Genomic DNA, 22,017 nt, shown 5'->3' on the forward strand with positions numbered 1-22,017 from the left:
ATTAAATAACACAATTCTAATAACACACAGATAAAAGAAGAAGTTGCAAGGGAAATTAGAAAATATTTTGAACTAAATGAAGATAAAAATATGGCACATTAAAATTTGTGAGATGCAACTACAGTAGTGTAAGGCTGGTGGCAGGGGCCCCCTCCCCTCCCTAGATGGAAAAAGAAAACGCTTAGTGACCTGACCTGCCAAGGACAAACTGCCAGGCCCCACTGAGAGGAACCACACCCAGATCTCCACCTGGATTCGCTCCTGGATTCCACAATACCTCCAGCCCCTCCTATTTCTCAACGACCTTCCAAGGTCACAATAGAGAATCCCAGCTCTTCCCGCCACAAGTCCCTAGCCCCGCCCAAAGGGTATAAAAGGCCTCAGCCCCTTCAAACTGCAGCGACTTCCGGGGCCCTGCTCTTGGGGCCCCAGAACCTCGTCCACGAGTGTATAATAAAGCCACGTGGTTTGGCCCCCCTACTCTTTCTCTTTCTGTGTCTCTTTTCTTTTCGCCACCGCCGAAAAACCTTACGAGTAGTGCTTATAGGGAAATTTAGAGCACTAAATTCATATATTAGTAAGGAAGAAAGACTTCAAATCAATAAGCTTCTATCTAAAGAAACTTTATAAAGACGAGCAAATAAAGTCCAAAATAAGCAAAATGAAAACAATACTAAAAATAAGAGCAAAATCAGTGAAATAGAAAGCAGAAAAAGCAATAGAAAAAAAATGAAATCCAACATGGCTATTTTTTGGGAGAAATCAATAAAATTGATAAACCTCTAGCCAAAATAACCAAATAAAAGAGAAGACAAATTATTAATGTCAGGAATAAGAGACCTTATTACAGACATTAAAAGGATATTAAGAGGCCAGGTACAGTAGCTCACACTTGTAATCCTAGCACTCTAGGAGGCTGAGGCAGGCAGATCGCTCAAGCTCAGGAGTTTGAAACCAGCCTGAGCAAGACAAAGATTCCGTCTCTACTAAAAAAGAAAGAAATTAATTGGCCTACTAAAAATATATACAGAAAAAATTAGCCGGGCATGGTAGCGCGTGCCTGTAGTCCCAGCTACTCAGGAGGCTGAGGCAGAAGGATTGTTAGAACCCAGGAGTTTGAGGTTGCTGTGAGCTAGGCTGATGGCATGGCACTCTAGCCCAGGCAACAAAGTGAGACTGTCTAAAAAAAAAAAAAAAAAAAAAAGATATTAAGAATTGCTAGAACAACTTTATGCCCATAAATTCTTCAACTTTAAAGAAATGAATCAGTTCTTTGAAAGACACAAAATTCCAAAGCGTACTCAAGAAAATATAGGTAACTTGAACAGTCCAATGTCTATTAAAGAAATTGAATTTATGATTAAAAACCTTTCAACATAGAAAACTTCAGGCCCACATGATAAATTCACCAGTAAATTCTATCAAATATTTAAGGAAGAAATATTATTGATTCTATACAATCTTCCAGAATACAGAAGAGAAGGGGCCGGGCATGGTGGCTCACGCCTATAATCCTAGCACTCTGGGAGGCCAAGGCAGGCGGATTGCTCAAGGTCAAGAGTTGGAGACTAGCCAGAGCAAGAGCGAGACCCTGTCTTTACTATAAATAGAAAGAAATTAATTGGCCAACTAAAAATACATAGAAAAAATTAGCTGGGCATGGTGGCTCATGCCTGTAGTCCCACCTACTCAGGAGGCTGAGGCAGTAGGATTGCTTGAGCTCAAGAGTTTGAGGTTGCTGTGAGCTAGGCTGACGCCATGGCACTCACTCTAGCCTGGGCAACAAAGTGAGACCCTGTCTCAAAAAAAAAGAAGAGAAGGGAACATTTTCTAACTCTGCTTAAGAGGCCAGCATTACCCTGATATAAAAACCATACAAAGACATTGTTAGAAAGGAAAATCACCGGCCAATATTCCTCATGAACAGGGACACAAAAATCTTTAACAGCCGGGCGTGGTGGCTCACGCCTGTAATCCTAGCACTCTGAGAGGCTGAGGTGGGCGGATTGCTCGAGGTCAGGAGTTCGAAACCAGCCTGAGCAAGACCCCGTCTCTACTAAAAATAGAAAGAAATTAATTGACCAACTAAAAAAAATATATATATACAAAAAATTAGCCGGGCATGGTGGTGCATGCCTGTAGTCCCAGCTATTTGGGAGGCTGAGGCAGGAGGATCACTTGAGCCAGGAGATTGAGGTTGCTGTGAGCTAGGCTGACGCCACGGCACTCACTCTAGCCTGGGCAACAAAGTGAGACTCTGTGTCAAAAAAAAAACAAACAAAAACAAAAAAAAAACCTCTTTAACAAACTATTTGTAAATCAAATCCAGCAATATATAAAAAGGATAATATATAACAAGGGGGCTACATGCAAGTCTAGTTCAACATTGGAAAACCAATCACTTAATTCACTGCATTAACAGACTAAAAAAAGCTTCTGATGAAATTCAACATACAGAATGGAACTTCCTTAACATGAAAAGGGGAATCTATTTAAAAAAAAAAAAAAAAGCCCCACAGCTAACATCATATTTAATGGTGAAAGACTGAATGAGAAGAATAAGGCAAGAATGTCCACTTTCATTCCCAAGCAACCTCACAGTGGGTGGTCTAGTCAGTGTAGTAAGAAAAAAAAAAAAGGCAGACTGAATAGGAAAACATTAAGCTATCTCTATTCATAGATGACATGATTAGTTAAGTAGTAAATCCCAGAGAATCTAAAAAAAATTTTAGAGGTATTATTTACAATTTCACTAAAAACATGAGATATTTAGGTATAAATCTAATAAATATCTACAGATCTGTATGTTAGAAACTACAACAGCACTGATGAAAGAAATCAAAGATTTAAGTAAATGGAGAGATACACTGTGCTCATGGATTAGAAAATACAATATTCTTAAAATGTCAATTCTCCCCAAATTTATAGATTCAACTAAGTATCAATCAGAATCCCAACATGATTTTGTAGACATTGACAAGCTGATTCTAAAATTTTATAGAGAGGCAAAGGAGTTTACACAAAGCCCAAGCAATTTTGAAAAATAAGAACATTTAGAAGGACTCCACTACTTGATTTCAAGATTTGCTATAAAGCTACAGTTATCAAGAAAATGTAGTATTGGCAAAGGATAGACATACAGATCAATGAAACAGAACAGAGAATCCAGAAATAGACCAACACAAACAGGGTCAATTGATTTTTGACAAAGGTGCAAAGACAATTCAATAGAGAAAGGATGCTCTTTCCAACAAATGGTGTTTGTTGGAACCATTGAACATTCATCTATATGCCAAAAACCGAACCTTCATAAAACTAAATGTAAAACCTAAAATTATAAAACTTCTAGAGAAAAGCAAAAGAGAATATCTTTGTGATTGGTTCAGCAAGAGAGTTTTACATATGACACCAAAAGTATAATTCATGAAAAAAGAATTGATAAAATGGACTTCATCAGAATTAAAAACTGCTCTGTGAAAGATACTGTTAAAAGAATGAAAAGATAAGCCACAAACCAGGAGAAAATATTTGCAGATCTCACATCTGATAAAGGACTTGTATCTAGAATAAACTCTCAAAGCTCAATAAGAAAACCCAATTTTAAAAATGGGGAAAAGATTAGATACCACCAAAGAAGATATAACAATGGCAATTAGGCACATGAGAAGATGTTCATCATTAGTAAGGAAAATGTAAATTTAAACCACACTGATATATGACTACCACCTATTAGAATGGATAAAATAAAAAACTAGCGCTGAGCAGTGGCTCACTCCTATAATCTTAGCACTCAGGGAGGCCAAAGTGGGAGGACTGCTTGAGACCAGGAGTTAGAGGCCACCCTGCACAAGAGCATGACCACGTCTCCATAAAACATACAAAAATTAGCCAAGCATGGTAGTGCTCCCCTGTAGTTCCAGCTACTTGGGAGGCTGAGGCAGGAGTAGCACCTGAGAGTCCAAGAGTTTGAGGCTGCAGTGAGCTATGATGGCACCACTGCACTCCAATCTGAGAGACAGACCAAGACCCTATCTCAAAATTAAAAAAAAAAAAGGATAAAATAAAAAATTAAAATAGACACCTGTAAGTCTTGGCAAGAAAAAACAGAACTGAAACTCATACAGTATTGATGGGAATGCAAAATGGTACAGCCAATTTAGAAAAGAGTTTGTCAATTTCTTAACTTAAATACATACTTGCCAATATTATGTTCAAACAAAAATCTACACGTAAATGTTCATAGTGACTTTATTCATAATCACCAAAACTGGAAAAAACCCATATGCGTCTTCTAACTGGTGAAGGAATAGACAAATATGGATCATCCAAACAACAGAGTATTATTCAGAAATAAAAAGGCATAAGCTATTGAACCAAATGAGAAGACTTCAAAAAGATCATGGAAAAATGGAATTAAAAGATAAAAATATCTTCAGATACTCCAATAGTGAAAAAAAAGATAAAAACAAAATATATAAGCTTTATTTCTTAACATAAACTCCATCAATTCCAAGATACTTATAAGTGATGATCTCAGCCATTTATCCCTAAAGAGCTGAGGGTCCTGGGATTTAACCATGTCAATGCAGCCTTTTTTACATTTTTTTTTCTATATTAGTTGTCCAATTAATTTCTTTCTATTTATAGTAGAGACGGGGTCTCACTCTTGCTCAGGCTGGTCTCGAACTCCTGACCTCGAGCAATCCGCCCACCTCGGCCTCCCAGAGAGCTGGGATTACAGGCTTGAGCCACTGCGCCCGGCCTCTTTTTTACATTATTAACTGAAGAAAAATGGGTCACCTCTACAGATTTTTGAAGATTAGGAAACAAAAAGATCAGAAGGAGCCAAATCAGGACTGTAAGGTGGATGCCTAATGACTTCCCATTGGCACTCTGGCAAAACTGCCTTTGTTCAATGAGAAGAAGGAGCAGGAGCATTGCCATGGTGGAGAAGGACTAGAAGTTTTCCAGTTTTCTCTGGTGAAGTTTTCCCAGGCATTTTTCTGCTAAAGCTCTGGCTCACTTTCTCAAAACACTCTCATAAGAATCAGATGTTATTATTCCATGGCCCTCCAGAAAGTCAACAAGCAAAACTCCCTGAGCACCCCAAAAAACTGTTGCCATTACCTCTGCTCTTGACTGATCCACTTTTGCTTTGACTGGACTACTGCCACCTCTTGGTAGCCATTGCTTTTTCTGCCAGTGTCATCTTCAACATCATCTCATCTTTTTGTTTGTTTGTTTTTTGAGACAGAGTCTCACTCTACTGTCTAGGATAGAGTGCAGTGGCTTCATCACAGCTCACTGCTAACTCAAACTCCTGGGCTCAAGTGATCCTCCTCCTGCCTCAGCCTCCCAAGTAGCTATAGGCGCATGCCACTGCACCTGGCTATTTTTCTATTTTTAGTAGAGATGGAGTCTCACTCTTGCTCATGCTGGTCTGGAACTCCTGACCTCAAGTAATCCCCCTGCATTGGCCTCCCAGAGTGCTAGGATTACAGGTGTGAACCACCATGCCCAGCCTATCTCATCTCTTCTTAAAACGAGTTGTCCATTTATAAACTGCTGATTTCTCCTGGGCACTGCCCCCATAAATGTTTTATAAAGCACCAATGATCTCATCATTCTTCTAAAGTTTCACCATAAATTTGAACTTTGTTCTTGCTTTAGCTTTAGAATTCATGTTGCTGTAATAGGGGCCCTTATCCTTCTTAGATCCTCAAACTAGATCCTGTTCAGACATGTTATAGTAAGTTACTATGAGTTTATTTTGGTGCAAAAAAAATTTTGATATCCATTCATAGTTTCTTTCATAATACATATTTTCCATGAACTTGAAGACCCCTTATATAATGACCCTCAAATGCATTATGCTAAGTGACAGAAGCCAGATGCAACAGTTATGTGATTTGATTTATACAACATTCTGAAAAGACAAAATTATAGGCACAGAGAAGAGATCAGTGGTTGCCAGGGGCTGGGGTGGAGGAAAGATTTGATTACACAAAGATAGCATAAAGGAGTTTTTTTGAATGATGGAATTGTTCTGTATTTTGATTGCAGTGGTGATATCATCACTCTATGTGTTTGTTAAAACTTACAGATGTTTATGTTAAAAAAGAAAATGTAAAGTATATAAATGAAAGTATATTTTTAAAAATTTCCCAAACTTGTTTAATGAGAATCATAGACAACTTGTTAAAACTATATATTCCCAGGTACCTTCCCTAGAGATTCTATTAAGGAATCTAGGTTGGGGGCAAGAAACTGTACTTTTAAAATGCAACCCCCTCAAGGAATTTTTATTATCAAACAAGTTAGAAAACTGTCACCCACAATTCTTTCTGAGCTACAGAACCAAGCAAAAATATCTAATTGTCTATTTCATCATGTTCCGAATGTTTTCTAGTACACCAGGATAGTGATTTCTACAGTGGCATAATCACATCCCAGAAAACTTCAAGATGATTCACTGGACCGTGAAAGAAAATACTGATCTATATATATTTACTTTAAATCTCAAGACTTCAAAATTTACCTGTTTTTAGAAGTGTATTTTATAATGTACACATTAAATGAGTGCAATAGTACATGTAAATCATCTCTCTGCCCCTGTAGGATGTGTGACCAAAAAAAATGATAAACACTCCTCTAAGGCTCCTGATTTATTATTGATCCCCACTAAAGCTGACCAATCCTCAGCCCCTGACCTAGTTTGCAATAACACTTCCACAATCCTCATAGATAACATCTGCCACCACTCTGTCCACCAAACCCTAGGCATAAGAGCATCATTATTCTGGATAAAGAACACAGTTCTTTTCCTCTACCAAAATCTGAAAAAGTAGTTATTATATTTTATCTAGTAGGAAATCTAGAAGGCATGTATTTCTTTATACTATTGTTAACATCCAGTAGAATCGTGGCATTTGAGGATTCAGCTCACAAATTTAACAGTGTGGTGTCAATCCTCCACGGGTTAACTGTGAAGTTTCATGATATGCACTAATGTGATTTTACTGAGTCACAAATGTGAATCAAGCATGCTAAGCTGGTGAGAAACCAAGATACTCACCAAGCATTTACTCTCCTACAACTATACTGTTCTCTCTGCTTGTTGTTATTAGGGGCAGGAAAGGCTTCCCTAATTTTTTAGTTATCTTTTTTTACTGCATGGGTCCTCACCAATTATCTACAAAGTTTACAATAAATGGTCCTTGAATCCAAATATGTGTATCTCTATATATTTTTTAAATTAAAGAACACTAAAAACACAACCACTATCATGTGGGATTTGGGAAGCTTTTGAGTGGGCATTAAAAAAGAATGGTCATAGTTAAAAAGACTAGAATTCATGCATTATGGCAAATAAATCTTAAGTGGTATTCATGAATTAGGGCACCCAATTCACAAATTGCCAAGGATGTGTTTGCTGGCAAAGATGTCAAGATCTCTCTTAAGAACTCTTCTCAGGGTAGAATTCTATGGTAAACATGAAGTGTGTGTGGAAAAAATACCCCTAAGTTTCTCCTGCAAACCCTGCAAGTCAATAACATATCTCAAATAAGGCTCTTCTCATTCTCACCCTCAAGAATATCTTCATAAAGGGCGTGCACTCCCTCAGGCACGATGACTGCCAGTGCAGTTCCACACAGAAGGCCAGCACCCAAAACAGTCACCAGCTTCAGTCGTTCCTGGGAAGAAAATAAATCATTGAAAAGACTGATTAATGAATGCAAAAAAGTATCTTCAATCAAGCCTGTGAGCTGCTCATTTGTGAGACCAACATCTACAATGACTAGCAAACATGAAAAATGGTCTGCTTCATTGAATAATTAATGCCAATTAAAATAAGAAGATGCCATTTTTTAATTGACCAGGTTGGCAATGATATGGGAAATGTCTATTAGCCATGATAGGGAGAAATGAGTAATCTTATCTAACACCAAAGGGAATGTGAATTGCTATAACCTATCTGTACCACAATTTGGCAATTTAGATTTAAAGCCTCAAAATGTGAAATCTTTTAACAAAAAATTTCTATAAATACATCCTAAGAATTATGCAAAGATGATCACTGTGCTTATTAAGAATGCAAACTTGAAAATAACTTAAATGTCCAATAAAGAATATTAGCTAAATAAACTATAATGTTTCATTATGTTACCAACAGCACTCAGCCATTAAAAATTATGATATAGGTCTATTCATGGATATAGAAAGTCATGATGTACTGTTATGAAGAAAAAGCTGGTGGCTAACAGTATGTACTGACAATCTCAAGTTTATAAAAATATTCATACATCTAAGTAAAATAAGTACATATTAAATGTTAACAAATTCTTTACCTTAATATATACATATATTTAATATATAATTTAATTTATAAAAGATATTTTTAATTTACCTACAATGAACATGTATTACTCATACAATGAAAAAAATGTACTTAGGCTTCAATACGTTTAACTGTTCTATGGTTTTGATACAACTTCATCCCAATTGTTTTCTTTTTACCTAGTTTCTTTGAGAGACTTCCACCTGTCATACAAGATATAAAAGATTAGGCTTCAAATTTTCTTGAAGCAGTAGTGTAGTCTAATATGATTTCCTAGGATCTTGGACATATGAAAAATGATTTTAAAAACTATAAGGAGCTGGGGTGGTGCCATGTGCCTGCAGTCCCAGCTACTTGGGAAGCTGCAGCTATAGTGTGCTATAATTGCTCCTGTGAATAGTCACTGCACTCCAGTCTGGGCAACATAACAAGATCTTGTCTCTGAGGGAAAAAAAAAGAAATCTGCAAGGGAATAATTATATATGTTGCTTATGAAAAAATGTCAATAAATTCATGGTATATCATATACTTCATCTTTCTGGTTTGGTTTCCTTTATGAGGTTAGCAAAAATAATAGTAGCTATATATCTGTGATATACTATTGAATTTCTGACTGTGAGGTTGGGGGGGGCTTACTAGTTTTTGCAACTACTGTCTCTATGGGAAAGTGGGTTCTTAGCTGAAAGGATGGTTGAAACATTACTCCCTCCTTGTTTAGGGGGAAGGAAAGGGATCTATATCTCATTGTGTCTACCATGACAAAGGGCGAACTACAGCTGCAATGTCAACACCAACTAATACTTGCTATATAGCAGGAAGGGAATCTCCTGATCCCCAGCACACAGATCAGGTCAGCCCTTCATGAGTTCAGGACGACCATCAGCTACTTATAAACTGAGAGGATTCTGAATACATCCAGTGGCTGGAGTACTTACTGGCTTGTCAGAAAGAAGTGACCCCATGACCTAATCAGTTAACAACCCAGCACCTCAACCTTTCTTGTGTAAAATAAGAATATTACTACATGTCTTGTAAAGATATAGGAGGCAATAAAAGAAAGTGTTAAAGGCATTTTGGGAAAATGATAACAAACAACTGGTGTTACTATTTTACTATTTAATACTGAGCTCTTCTAAAGTTGTCTTTTTCAAGTTATCAATTCTAAACTCCCCAAAACACTGCCAATCATAGCATTCATCTGAGACAAACTGTCAGAGCAAGGAGAACACAAGATGAAAAAACTGGCTCTATTCTATGTAGAAGTGACATGGTAATTAATTAGTCTTTTCATCATTCTCTCTAACTAAATCATAAAAGTTATCTTTATTTAAAAAAAATTTCATGAGTGTAAAGTATCACTCCTAAGAAAGCACAAAAATCAGGAGAAAACTGAATGGACTGAGTATACTGTTTCCTTTCAGGGACTTGGTTTCATAATTCCACAATTCAAACTACTGAAAAGATTGCGAGGGAAGAAAACTGTCCTGTTAGCATTTTGACTATGCTCTACTCTGGGAAACAGAAATGAAAGATGCCTCTGCTTTGCCAATTAAGGGAAGATAGGAAGCGATGAAGGGGATGTACCTAAAAGAGAAAGAGCTGATTGCTCTCAAGAATTATTTGGGTGTTAGCTCACATCACACATAAATATTAATTCTTGCTGCACCTAATATAATATATACCTAAATACAAGCCCTAAATCTAAATAACCTAATACAAGACCTAAAACTTGAAACCTTCTAGAAGAAAATGTAGGAGAGTGTCTTTATAGTATTGGGATTGGCAAAGATTTCTTAGCATGGATAAAAAAACACAAACTATAAAAGAAAAAGTTCAACATCAAAATTGAAACACTGATCCATTAAGGAAATGAACAAGCTACATAGGGAAAGAAAATATTCACAATACATACATTTGTGGTGGAAATACATGTATCTGTGGTGAATGCTGTGGTAACACTGTCCATTTCAGTCCCCTTCAAGTCAGCTGCTGGAAGTGTTGCCACCAATGGCTTACAGCTGAGTCCTGAGCCCCTGATCATTTGACAAAGGCAAACGCCTAACCTGAGGTACGCCCTCTCCTCCCAGGGCAGTCCATACCCAATAACCAGCCCACTGGGACTGTGTGGATGGAGATAGAAAGCCTGGGCCCCTGGCTCAACAGGATATCTACGAAGGCCCAATCCAGCTTCAGAGCCTGCTGTAGGGTGAGCTGAGGCCTCTATTGCAACTGAATTACATTTCACCTTCTCCATCTGCTTAATCCTGCTCCTTCTCTCACAGGTGTTATTCTCAAGAGCACTCTCCATTAAAGTTCCTGCACGCAAATCTTCTTCTCAGGGTCAGTTTTCTGGGTAACACAACCTAGGACACTGTCAAAGGACTTGTATTTGAAATATAAAGAATTGCTACAACTCCATAATAAGAGACAACCCAATTACAAAATGAGTAAAACACTGAACAGACAGTTCACAAAAGATGCATGAATAGCTAATAAGCCCATGAAAAGGTGCTCAGCATCATTTCGTCATCAGAAAAATGCAAATCAAAATTATATGATACCCTTTCGTACTAATTAAAATGGTCAAAATTTAAAAAGACTAACAACACTGAATAATGACAAGGATATAGAGCAATTAGAGCTCTCACACATTGCTGGTGGGAGCATAAAACCGCACAACTACTTTGGAAAACTGGCAGTCATTTATAAAGTTAAACCAGCAATCCCTTTTTGGGTACTTACTCATGAGAAATAAAAACTTATGTCCACAAAAAACTTGTACAGGAATGTTCATAGAAGCCTTATCAATAATAGCCACAATCTGGATCAGATATCCATCAATAGGAGAATGAATAAACAAATTGTATTATACTTAAACAAGGGAATACCTCTCACTGACAAAAAGGAATAAACTACTGCTGCTTACATCAACATGAATGGATGAACCTCAAAAACATTTTCCTGACATTTGGGAGAAATAAGTCTTACACAAAAGAGTATGTACTGTACCAGTTTATGTATCTCAAGTTTGAAAACAGGCCAAACCAATCTATGGTGATAGAAATCAGAACAGTGGCTGCCCGCGGTGGGCGGGGATGGGGGCACTGCAGAGGAGATTAACTGGAAAGTGGCATCACTTTAATTTCTAGGATAACAGAATGTTCTAAATCTTGATTGGGATGTGAATTACATTTGTAAACATATGACTAAAATTCATCAAACTATATTAAGATCTGTACCTTTCACTGACTCTATAAAATTATATATCTGTAAAAAAAATTAACTGAGTGGTAATTTCCTCAGCCAGGATCTGGAAAGGATTTTCATTTTAGAACTATTCAATTTACTAAGGCTTCATGGCAGTTCTTTGAAAACAAGGTCAGAGGTCTATGTAGAATACTAAAAGGCACTTCCAAAAATTTTCCTTATACAATCTTATCTGTCATTCAGATATTTCTTAAAAATAATTCATCACAATTTTATTTTAATAGCTACTTGAGGAAACCCGTGGTGTTCACAATCCTTGATCAATCTGCAATTCACCAGGCACTTACCAAGTGCTTCTTAATACTCTACTCTGGGGTCGCATGAAGGACCACACTGAGATAAATTTTAAAAGCAGGAAGAGCGGGCACATTTTCTCAGGACCTCTTGAGGCCATGTGCTCCAGCCTGTCAGTTACAAACCTTCAGCTCTGAAAAAACTTCTTTAAATTAAAAAATAAAAAATAAAATAAAAACAGGAGGTGAGTTTTTGAGGTGTTCATACCACAAATTAAGTTATAGGTGAAAGTGGTACTATTTAAAATAACTGAGGGATATATATAATCCAGGATATCTTAGACATTTATGGCCACTATAAACAGAAACTTTAAACCAATAATGAAAGTAAAAATAAGTCTCCTAAAATGCTGCCTTTTTATTTTAGTAATTCAAAAGAATCTAATATTTTAGATATTCTTGTTTCTAAGGTGAAATCATCCCAAATTCCATTTACTTATTTACACAGACCAAATTTCTGCAATGGAAATTTTTAAAGAATTTCTCAAAGGTCCTGGTGAGCTAGAAAATAGATCTCAGTACGGCGAATGCCATTACAAAAAAAATCATGGTAAATCTTTAAAATCCTAGTCATGAAATTACAGTGACCCATGGACAACATGGGTTTGAACTGTGAGGGTCCACGTATGCATGGATTTTTTTTCAACCAAATGTGGATAAAAAATACAGTATTTGGGGGATGCAAAACCCACATATATGAAGGGCTAACTTTTCATAAATGCAGGTTCCACAGGACTTATTTAAGTATGCACCAATTTCAGTATATGAGGGTATGTGTATGTGTGTTCTGGAACCAATCCCCAAGAATGCCAAGGGACAACTGTACTTCTCTATAACACACACACAGTATCACATGTGAACAATTAATGTTCACAGCTGAAGGAATATGAAACAGGAGCTCGGTGTAAATTTTTAGAAAACCACAGTGAAGGTTTTTATTAATCTTTAGACCCATGCTTTAAAAAGAGGAATACTAGCTACCAAAGCTATCATCATAGAATCCAAAAAGAACTGGATGAAAATGTAAGAAATGATCCTCCCTCAAGATATAGATAGAAAATCAAAGGCCAAACATGAAAAGTAATTTGTCCAAAACCACAAGGCTAGGCTAGAAGGGGGATGACTAGATTTGACACTGCACTCTGCTGCTGGGTACAATCATTCCAAGACAATGTTCACTGCATAGCACAATACATACAATCCATTATATAAAATTTACCTCCAAAAACAGATGATATTCACACAACCTCTTTCAATAGTGTGAGTCAACAAAATTCCTTCGTAAAATCAAGAGAAAACCAAAATCATAATTAGTTATGATTGTCCTCTATTGATAGTTTCTAAAGGTCCATAATGAAATAGGAGAAATAAGGACAATATAGTGAGTACTTCATAAAGTTTTATTCCTTTAATGTAAAGGACTATTCTTTATTCTGAGATTATGTCCTATCTGATATTTGGTGTTAAAATGTCGTTTCTTTTAAGAAATGATGGTGATAAAGGTTTTTATTTTTAGTGTTTTTACTTGGCAAAATTAAAAGGAGGTAATCTTGTATCAATTCTCCCAGATTTCAAAAATATTACTGGCCTAAGAAATCTAAAAGCCTGGAAAACCCTGATCTAAGTATAAGCATGAAATAACAATACCATCAAAAATTCAGAAACAAAGAATTTGAGTTTGTAGGAAGAGATCATTAAGGTAAAGCTGAATAAATTATCTAGGTTTGTCATTTTCTTTGAAAGAAAGGCAGTGTGAAGTAAAATTATTATGTTTTCAATTCATTTTGAAATTAAGTAAAGCACAATTATTCACCAAATAAGTTACATATCCACTGAACACACACAGTTTGCTATTCGTCCCTGTAACCCCTTCCCCACAAAATTGTAAGGTCTGTCAGGGCAAAGATTTTTGTTTTTAATTTACTGCTGATTTCTCAGTTTACAAGATAGTATCTGGCACATAGTTTTTCCCTAATATTTGTTGAAAGATGAATTATGCCCCCATTGAGGGCACTGGTGACTTGGTACCTGCCACTGGCCTCTGATTAAACAAATACATGAATGCAGTGGAACCTCTTTGAAATACTTACACCAGGAAACAGACCTAATACCTTCCATATATTTCCATATAACTATATCAAGAATTTTTAGTGATTTGATTTAGAATCTATGATATGGCTCAAGGGGTTTACAAATACATTTAATAAAGGATCATGATAGGAGTCCATCATAGTAAATGTGAGGCAATGCTGTCATTTGTCTCATTAATGCAAATATTAATATCTTCAATGACTTCTTTTTATTTCCAAGGAGCTCAAAATCTTGTTCTGTCACTGTTTTAATCTTTAGCAAAGTGACAGACAACACTTTTGATAAAACGAAGGACCAGTAGTCAAAAAAAAAATAAGCATCACTGGCATAGGTTACAGTTTCAATCCTTTTTTTTATCTTTTCTTTTCTTTTCTTCTTATCATTTCACAGGTAGAACTTTTAATTTTTATTTGAAAACAAAATTTCTTAACTACCTGATTATTTTATACTAAATCTGATTCATTTCAAGCACTAGAGTTCACACAATTTCACAGACTGGAATTCAATCTCAAATTGAATTTACATCAAAGTTAACAAAATACTGACAGGTTCTTTCCTTGGCTTATGGTAAATCACTAAAAGGGTATATTTAAAAGAAGAACTACAAGGCCGGGCGCGGTGGCTCACGCCTGTAATCCTAGCAATCTGGGAGGCCGAGGCGGACGGATTGCTCAAGGTCAGGAGTTCAAAACCAGCCTGAGCAAGACCCCGTCTCTACCATAAAAATAGAAAGAAATTAATTGGCCAACTAATATATATATATATATATATAAAAATCAGCCGGGCATGGTGGCTTGTGCCTGTAGTCCCAGCTACTCGGGAGGCTGAGGCAGGAGGATCGCTCGAGCCCAGGAGTTTGAGGTTGCTGTGAGCTAGGCTGACGCCACGGCACTCACTCTAGCCTAGGCAAGAAAGCAAGACTCTGTCTCAAAAAAAAAAAAAAAAAAGAAGAACTACAAATTCCAAGTGTAGTTCAAGATGAAAGGAGAGTTCACAAAGCAATAGTTTCTGTCAGTGAAATGAAATATTTGCTCGAGAGGCATGAACTGTGCAATGCTATTGGTTTTATGTTATCTCATTTTAGAATTTTACAGTTGTAGCCTGACTGAGCCAAAGGATTAACCAGCTACACTAATTAAAACAACAGCTTGTACCCTTGCCATTAACTATCAGCACGAGCTTTGAAGTCAGTTTAATTTTCTTGGCAGACACCAACGTAGTTAAATGGTCTTTCTTTTGCTGCTCAAAGAAACAGTAAACAAATTGGTTCAACTAAATATAAGCCAATAATTTAAAAAGCCTTTGATATTGAAAATAGTTTATCTCAATTCTACTTGTACCATGCCCATTTTAGTTCTATAAGAATGAACTAACATTTCCTAAAAAATCAAAGGTGTACCTCTTATTTTAGGACTGATCCCTTCAAAGTTGTAGGTTCTGAAGAGATAAAATATCATAGGATATGGAGTACTCTTGTTGAGGCAACAAAGGTTTCTCCATATTCTTACAAACAAACCTACTCCAAGAAGGAGATAGTTTCTAATGTCAAGTTAGCCATTACGTTATCTGTTGAGTGTTAGTAACAGGCAATGAAGAAAACTGATATCTAAATTTTGTTTTTCAAGTCCTTATAGCTAAAACAAGATGCCTAAAAGCTTCCTGGCTCTCAGTAGCAGCTTTGTGAACCCCTGGGCAAGTTCTTTAACCTTCCTGTGTCTCAGTGTCCTCCTCTGTAAGAAAGGGCAACTACTGCTACTATTATTATTATGTAGGAGTAGGACATTAAAATACTTAGCACAGAATAAGTGTTGTTATTACTTATTTTCAACATGATCAGTAGCATGCAAAAAAAAAAAAAAAAAAAAGCAAGCTGCTAAGCAACTAAACTGAAAAAGTAACAAAAAAAGACCCATATACATGGATAAAAGTTCCAGTGGACAATGCTATGCTATCTGCCATTTTGCCAGTGGCATATAGGCCTCCCTTTTCCTAATTCATTTGACATAAAGGTTACTTAACATCTTCTAGGAGATAATATTAGCAATCCATTTCCTCCAATCTTGGAAAATAAGACTAATTTGTTTTTCTTTTGGCATAAAAGTTCTTTCTAAACATAAAAGTACAAAATATAAATGAAAATCCCATGATAAGATTGTTCTACAAAAACAAAACAAAAACCCAATGGAAAAGGACCTGGAAAACATGGGCAATAAATATACCATTACTACATAAGGAGTCCAACTGAACTGAACTAAAATAATAAAGAAACATTTTCCTATATTAAATTAGTATAGTTTTTAAAACGAAAAATGATAATATTCAATTTTTTAGAGTATAGTGTCATTTGTATTTGTCAGAAAAAATGCAATTTAAAAAATGAGTAATATAGATTGAGAACTTCCCTAAGAACATTTATTTCCTTTGACCTTCTCATTCTACTCCTGAGGAAATAATCTGAAAAATGGCCATAGCTTTAGATGGAAAAATATTCATTCAACATTATCATGGCAAGAACATGAAAACAAATCAATGCATAATAATAATTTCAGTACCTAAAATAACTGAATGTAATAGAGACATTAAAAACGCCTAGAACAAGTTTTTAACAATAAAGGAAAATATTTCTGATATAGTACCAGATTTTAAAAAGGGATAATGTAATTATACATATACCACATAATCAACCATGTTAAAAAATGCAAACAAATAGAAAAGGAATAATGGAAACAGAAATGTTGCTAGTGATTCTAACTGGAACAGAAGGATAATAGGAAATTTTCCTTGTATACATTATCATATTTTCTAAATTTTCAACAAACTGCCTCTATTATATATTAACAGCCAGACCCCTTAAAAACTTTTTGTTAATTTAATTAGAGGCTATTTACATAGTGTCTGTGCTTAGTAAACTTTCAGGCTCAGTTTCCTCATCTATAAACAGGGCAGCAATTCTTCCCTTTGAAGGTTACTGTTAAAAATCAACATAGAACCTGACACATAAGTTGTCACTGTAGCTATTATTTTGTAAGTTGACACTAGCTATTATTGTTAACAATTATACTGTGGTTGAATAAAATAGCACAATGCCTTAATGTGAACATAGATGTTTTCGTTTCTATGAAGTGGTTCTAAACAACTGCACTTTGAGGTTGTATAATAATTCAAAATGTTTTTCTGTTCCCCCTCCCTTCACCCACCATCATGCTATGACTTACTTCTTTTACTTGCTCTCCACACCTTCTAGTTAGCTGTTATGGTTTGTAGAGGGCTTAGAAATCAAACAGTCCAATACAGAGGTTCTGGACTGTCAACTCAGAAATAAAACATGGGTTGTTTGGCCCACAAGGTGATATAATAATATTTGAATTAGTAGCCAGAGTGTAAAATTCAGGTGGTTTCATATAAACATCCAGATTTCCAGCTTTGGAAAAATAGAAAGATTTGGCAACACCATGGCTGGTGTTGTCAAATGGCATGTGCTCTTCAGTTGCCCACAGTTCTTACTATTCCCTAAAGACTCCCAGGCACCTACACTGAAGGTCAGCTGCCACATACCATGACATGAACTGTTTTATCATACCACAGGCTTTTCTCACAGTTCAGCCTCAGTAGGTATTTGATTTTATAAACCATTATATAGCTGTATCAGTCAAGGTTCAACCAGGAAAGAGAAACAATATATTTCAACAGGGAAAGAGTGACTATAACAAGGGACTAGAGTAATGAGGAATTGGCTAGTAAAAGAGAAGTGTAAATAATATAATAGCAGCTATAAGGTGCAGCTACTACCCTCGGACGGAAATAAGAGTACTCAAAGAGGCTCCACAAAGGCTAAGATCCAAACCCTGCTGAAGAGGGCTGGGGCTTAATGAACGGTAAAGAAGTTTCTACGGTGCCATGCTGGTAGAAGTTGCTGGAAATCTGTACTCCAGGGTGTCAGGGAAAGTTGTTTACAGGAATGTGGCTCACTGGAAAGACTGTAAAACTGCCCAAGGTTAGTGCCAGTGGAAAGTACTGACTGCTGAAGCAGCTGTGTGTGCAGGAGGGGACTGGGGCTTGAGAAGCTACTCTCTGTGCAGGAGCTGAGCATGCAGTAAGCCTAGCTGGAGGCTGGATAAGCCACACACTGCAGAGCCTGCGCTAAAGACAATGGGTGCACTGCAGGAACTGGACCCTGGGGAAGCTGCCTGTCCTACAGGAATCATGCCAGAACGGAGAAGGAAAACCCCTTTCTCTTACAATTTCTCTCCAATACCCTCTATTGACAAAGCTTAACATTGTGCCAGCGAGAAGAGGAAAAATTTTTAAAGGGCCCAGATGTGTTTTTGCAGAGTAGCCAATGAAGACACAAGTTAAAGCCAAGAGACCATGAATTGGTAACTGGCACACTAGCCTACTAGAATTACATAAAAAGATACATAGGAGCCAAGTGAGAATCAAAGACAGTAGAGAGCAAGTAAAATGATTGCTTTTCAGGCTGTTTGGCTGATAATCAGAGACTTTTCTGGTCCTTTAGATTAGTGTGGTTTCTGGATGGCCAAGTTCTATACAAGAGAGATGTTGCCAATATTCATTTCCTTATTATAATAACATTTATTTAGTATGATGTTAAAATCACTTTCCATATATTAGCTCACTTAATCTTTACAGCAATTCTCTTAGGTAGGTACTTCTATTATCCTCACTTTACAGATAAGGAAACAGAGGCATAGAAAGATCAAGTAGGCTGGCAGAGTGGCTCACGCCTGTAATCCTAGCACTCTGGGAGGCCGAGGCGGGCAGACTGCTCAAGGTCAGGAGTTCGAAACCAGCCTGAGCAAGAGTGAGACCCCGTCTCTACTATAAATAGAAAGAAATTAATTGGCCAACTAATATATATAGAAAAAATTAGCCGGGCATGGTGGCACATGCCTGTAGTCCCAGCTACTCGGGAGGCTGAGGCAGCAGGATCGCTTGAGCCCGGGAGTTTGAGGTTGCTGTGAGCTAGGCTGATGCCACAGCACTCACTCTAGCCTGGGTAGCAAAGTGAGACTCTGTCTAAAAAAAATAAAAAAATTTAAAAAAGGAAGAAAGATCAAGTAATGTCCCCAACTTCACACAGCCAGTAAATGGAGAGCCACAATCTGAACCTAAGAAGTCTAACTACAGCTCCAGAATCTATACTCTTTTTTCTTTCTTTTTTTTTGAGAGACAGTGTCTTGTTCTGTCGCCCAGGCTGAAGTGCAGGGGCATGATCACAGCTCACTGCAGCCTAAAATTCCTGGGCTCAAGTGATCCTCCTGCCTCAGTCTCCCAAGTAGGTGGGACTACAGGTGTGTTCCACTGCGAATTATTTTTTATCTTATGGAGAGATGGGGTCTTGCTATGTTGCTCAGAATAGTCTCAAACTCTTGCATCAGACGATCCTCCCACCTCCCAAACTGCTAGGATTACAGGCTTGAGCCACCACACTCAGCCCTCAGAACCATACTCTTAGCACGATGCTAAATTACTGCTCTACAAAACATATTTCATTGGTTTGTTTTTTGCTTTTAGCGTCTGCTTTTTCCCCCCAGTTTGCCTCTGTTGAATGCATAAAGAACTAATGAAAGGAACATACAACAAGGTGTAGGAGCTGGGGTACAATATTTTGGTTAACAGAAAATTGACCCCAGGTCAGTCATAGTGACTCATGTCTGTAATCCCAGCACTTTGGGAGGCTGAGGCAGGAGGATCACTTCAGCCCAGGAGTTCAAGACCAGCTTGGGCAACACAGTGAGACCTTGTCTCTAGAAAATTAAAAACAAAAATTAACTGGGCATAGTGGCAAGTATGGGTAGTCCCAGCTACTTGGAGGGGTTGAGGCAGGAGGATTGCTTGAACCCAGGAGTTTAAGGCTGCAGTGAGCTGTGATCACACCATTGCACTCCAGCCTGGGCAACAGAGTGAGATCCTGTCTCAAAAAAAAAAGAAAAAGAAAAGAAAATTGACCCCAGATAAATACAGCAGCGTTTGCAAAATTACAAAAGTTTGATATAATTATCTAGTAGTTAACCCCAAGACCCTGTCACTTAAAACCCATAAGAATTTCTAGTCTAATTAATACCTATTTCCATTTCATTTCAATTGAGTTAGAAATCAAATATTAGTACTCAAGGTGGACTGAGGTATCTATAATTCCATCATAGGTTTTAAGATATACTGTACTCATACTTAGTACTACTACTTGTTACCTACAATTCCAAACTGAGCTGAAGGAGATCTTTTTTTTTTTTTTTGAGACAGAGTCTCACTTTGTTGCCCAGGCTTGAGTGAGTGCCATGGCGTCAGCCTAGTTCACAGCAACCTCAAACTCCTGGGCTCAAGCAATCCTCCTGCCTCAGCCTCCCGAGTAGCTGGGACTACAGGCATGCACCACCATGCCCAGCTAAATATTTTTCTAGATATATTAGTTGGCCAATTAATTTCTTTCTATTTATAGTAGAGACGGGGTCTCGCTCTTGCTCAGGCTAGTTTTGAACTCCTGACCTTGAGCAATCTGCCCACCTCGGTCTCCCAGAGAGCTAAGATTACAGAGCCACCGCGCCTGGCCTTAAGGAGACCTTAAATCTCATCATTCAACAAAAGTCTCATCTCCAAATTCTTTAATTAAAGAAGTTAAGATCGTCACATACAGAAACATTCTGTATACATTTTACATCTTCTTCCCTCAAAAAGGATGTCACTTCTTGAACAGCACAATTTAGGACTGTGAAGATGTCAAGTGTGAAATTAATCTTGGATAGTTCAAAATGGGAACTACTTCAGATTCCAAGTCAGTAGGTGTTAATTTAAAGGGCACCGAAGACAAAGTTCTTTCTTACAGGTTTCAATGGTATTTGGAGACTATTTACCTCTGGAATTTCAAGTTCTGCTACAATGACTAAACACAAGGCATGAGATATACTGTGGAAATTAAAATGTTATAGATATTAAAGATGTTCCTAATTTGGGGAGCTAAAGGTGCCAATTTAGATAGATTCTATCTTCATTCCTTCTTTACCCAGTGTTCACTAGGAAAAGCAATATTATCTAGTGGCCAAGTGCTTTGGCACTGGGGATCAAACTGACCTCTTTCAAAGTTTCAAATCCCACCTCTACCAAAGTTCGAGACCTCTCCAAGCCTGAGTTCGCTTCGTAAAGTGAGGTTTAACAATATCACATCGTCCCATCCTCAGGATTAAATAAGATCATGCATATCAATGCCTGGTACATAAAAAGAGCTCAGTAAACATTATTATTATTATTAAATGGATAAGTCTTAATTATGTTTATCCATATGGTATCCTGGAGAAAAGAAACTTTTTCAGGAAAATAAACATATCAGATCGTATCAGATTTTATTTGATCCAAACTTAGTGTTAGCAACCAAAGATCCTTATGAGATAATACTCTGTAGTTCAAATCTGAGGAAAGACTCGTTACTGATTGCTTTCCAGATATGGATAAATTTACTGAGATTGCAAAGTTCAAACTCTTAGAATTTAGAAATGAAATTCCAAACAGCAAAATCTATTGCATTACCATAAAAAAATAAAAGAGTACCAGACAATGCAAAAGTCCTTTAAAAATGCAACATCGGTTTAAACCTACTTAAAAGAGAACCGATTGTTAGAGAAAAAGCATACTGAACAAATTTGTTCTTTAAACACAATAAACTTTTGATTTGAGGGTAACTCAACCCCTCAGGATACTTATCATGAATAAGTCAGTTATTATAATCATACACAAAATAAAACCTTAAAATATGGAAGAACAAAACAAAACTTAAAATGAGAACAAACATAATGAAGAAAAGAAAGCTAAATACTAAGAAAAATTCTATAAAGCATCGAGGCTAGAGGGAAAGCCCTGGTCTCTCCCAGTGGAACATCCATGGTGAATAGGAATACCAACCCCAAAACAAGACCCTTGGATTCCAAACTAATTGCTCAGAAGTTTCAGTGACTGGGAAAAGGGTAAGGGGGAGAAGCTAACCTATTATTAAAAGTCTGTTCCCAAATAAAAAGT

At 37.0% G+C, this 22,017-nt stretch overlaps 1 protein-coding gene across 1 annotated transcript in view; it reads right to left on the reverse strand.

Annotated features, from left to right (window-relative positions):
• The window catches only part of SLC39A9 (solute carrier family 39 member 9), a 56,356-nt gene that overhangs the window by 30,264 nt on the left and 4,075 nt on the right, over positions 1 to 22,017 (reverse strand). Inside the window, exon 2 of the mRNA XM_076003914.1 lies at positions 7,586 to 7,694. Coding sequence (XP_075860029.1) covers positions 7,586 to 7,694 — 109 coding nt within the window. The remainder of the gene's footprint in view (positions 1 to 7,585; positions 7,695 to 22,017) is intronic.

This window comes from Microcebus murinus, chromosome 6 (assembly GCF_040939455.1).
Source record: "Microcebus murinus isolate Inina chromosome 6, M.murinus_Inina_mat1.0, whole genome shotgun sequence".
Taxonomy (NCBI): domain Eukaryota; kingdom Metazoa; phylum Chordata; class Mammalia; order Primates; family Cheirogaleidae; genus Microcebus; species Microcebus murinus.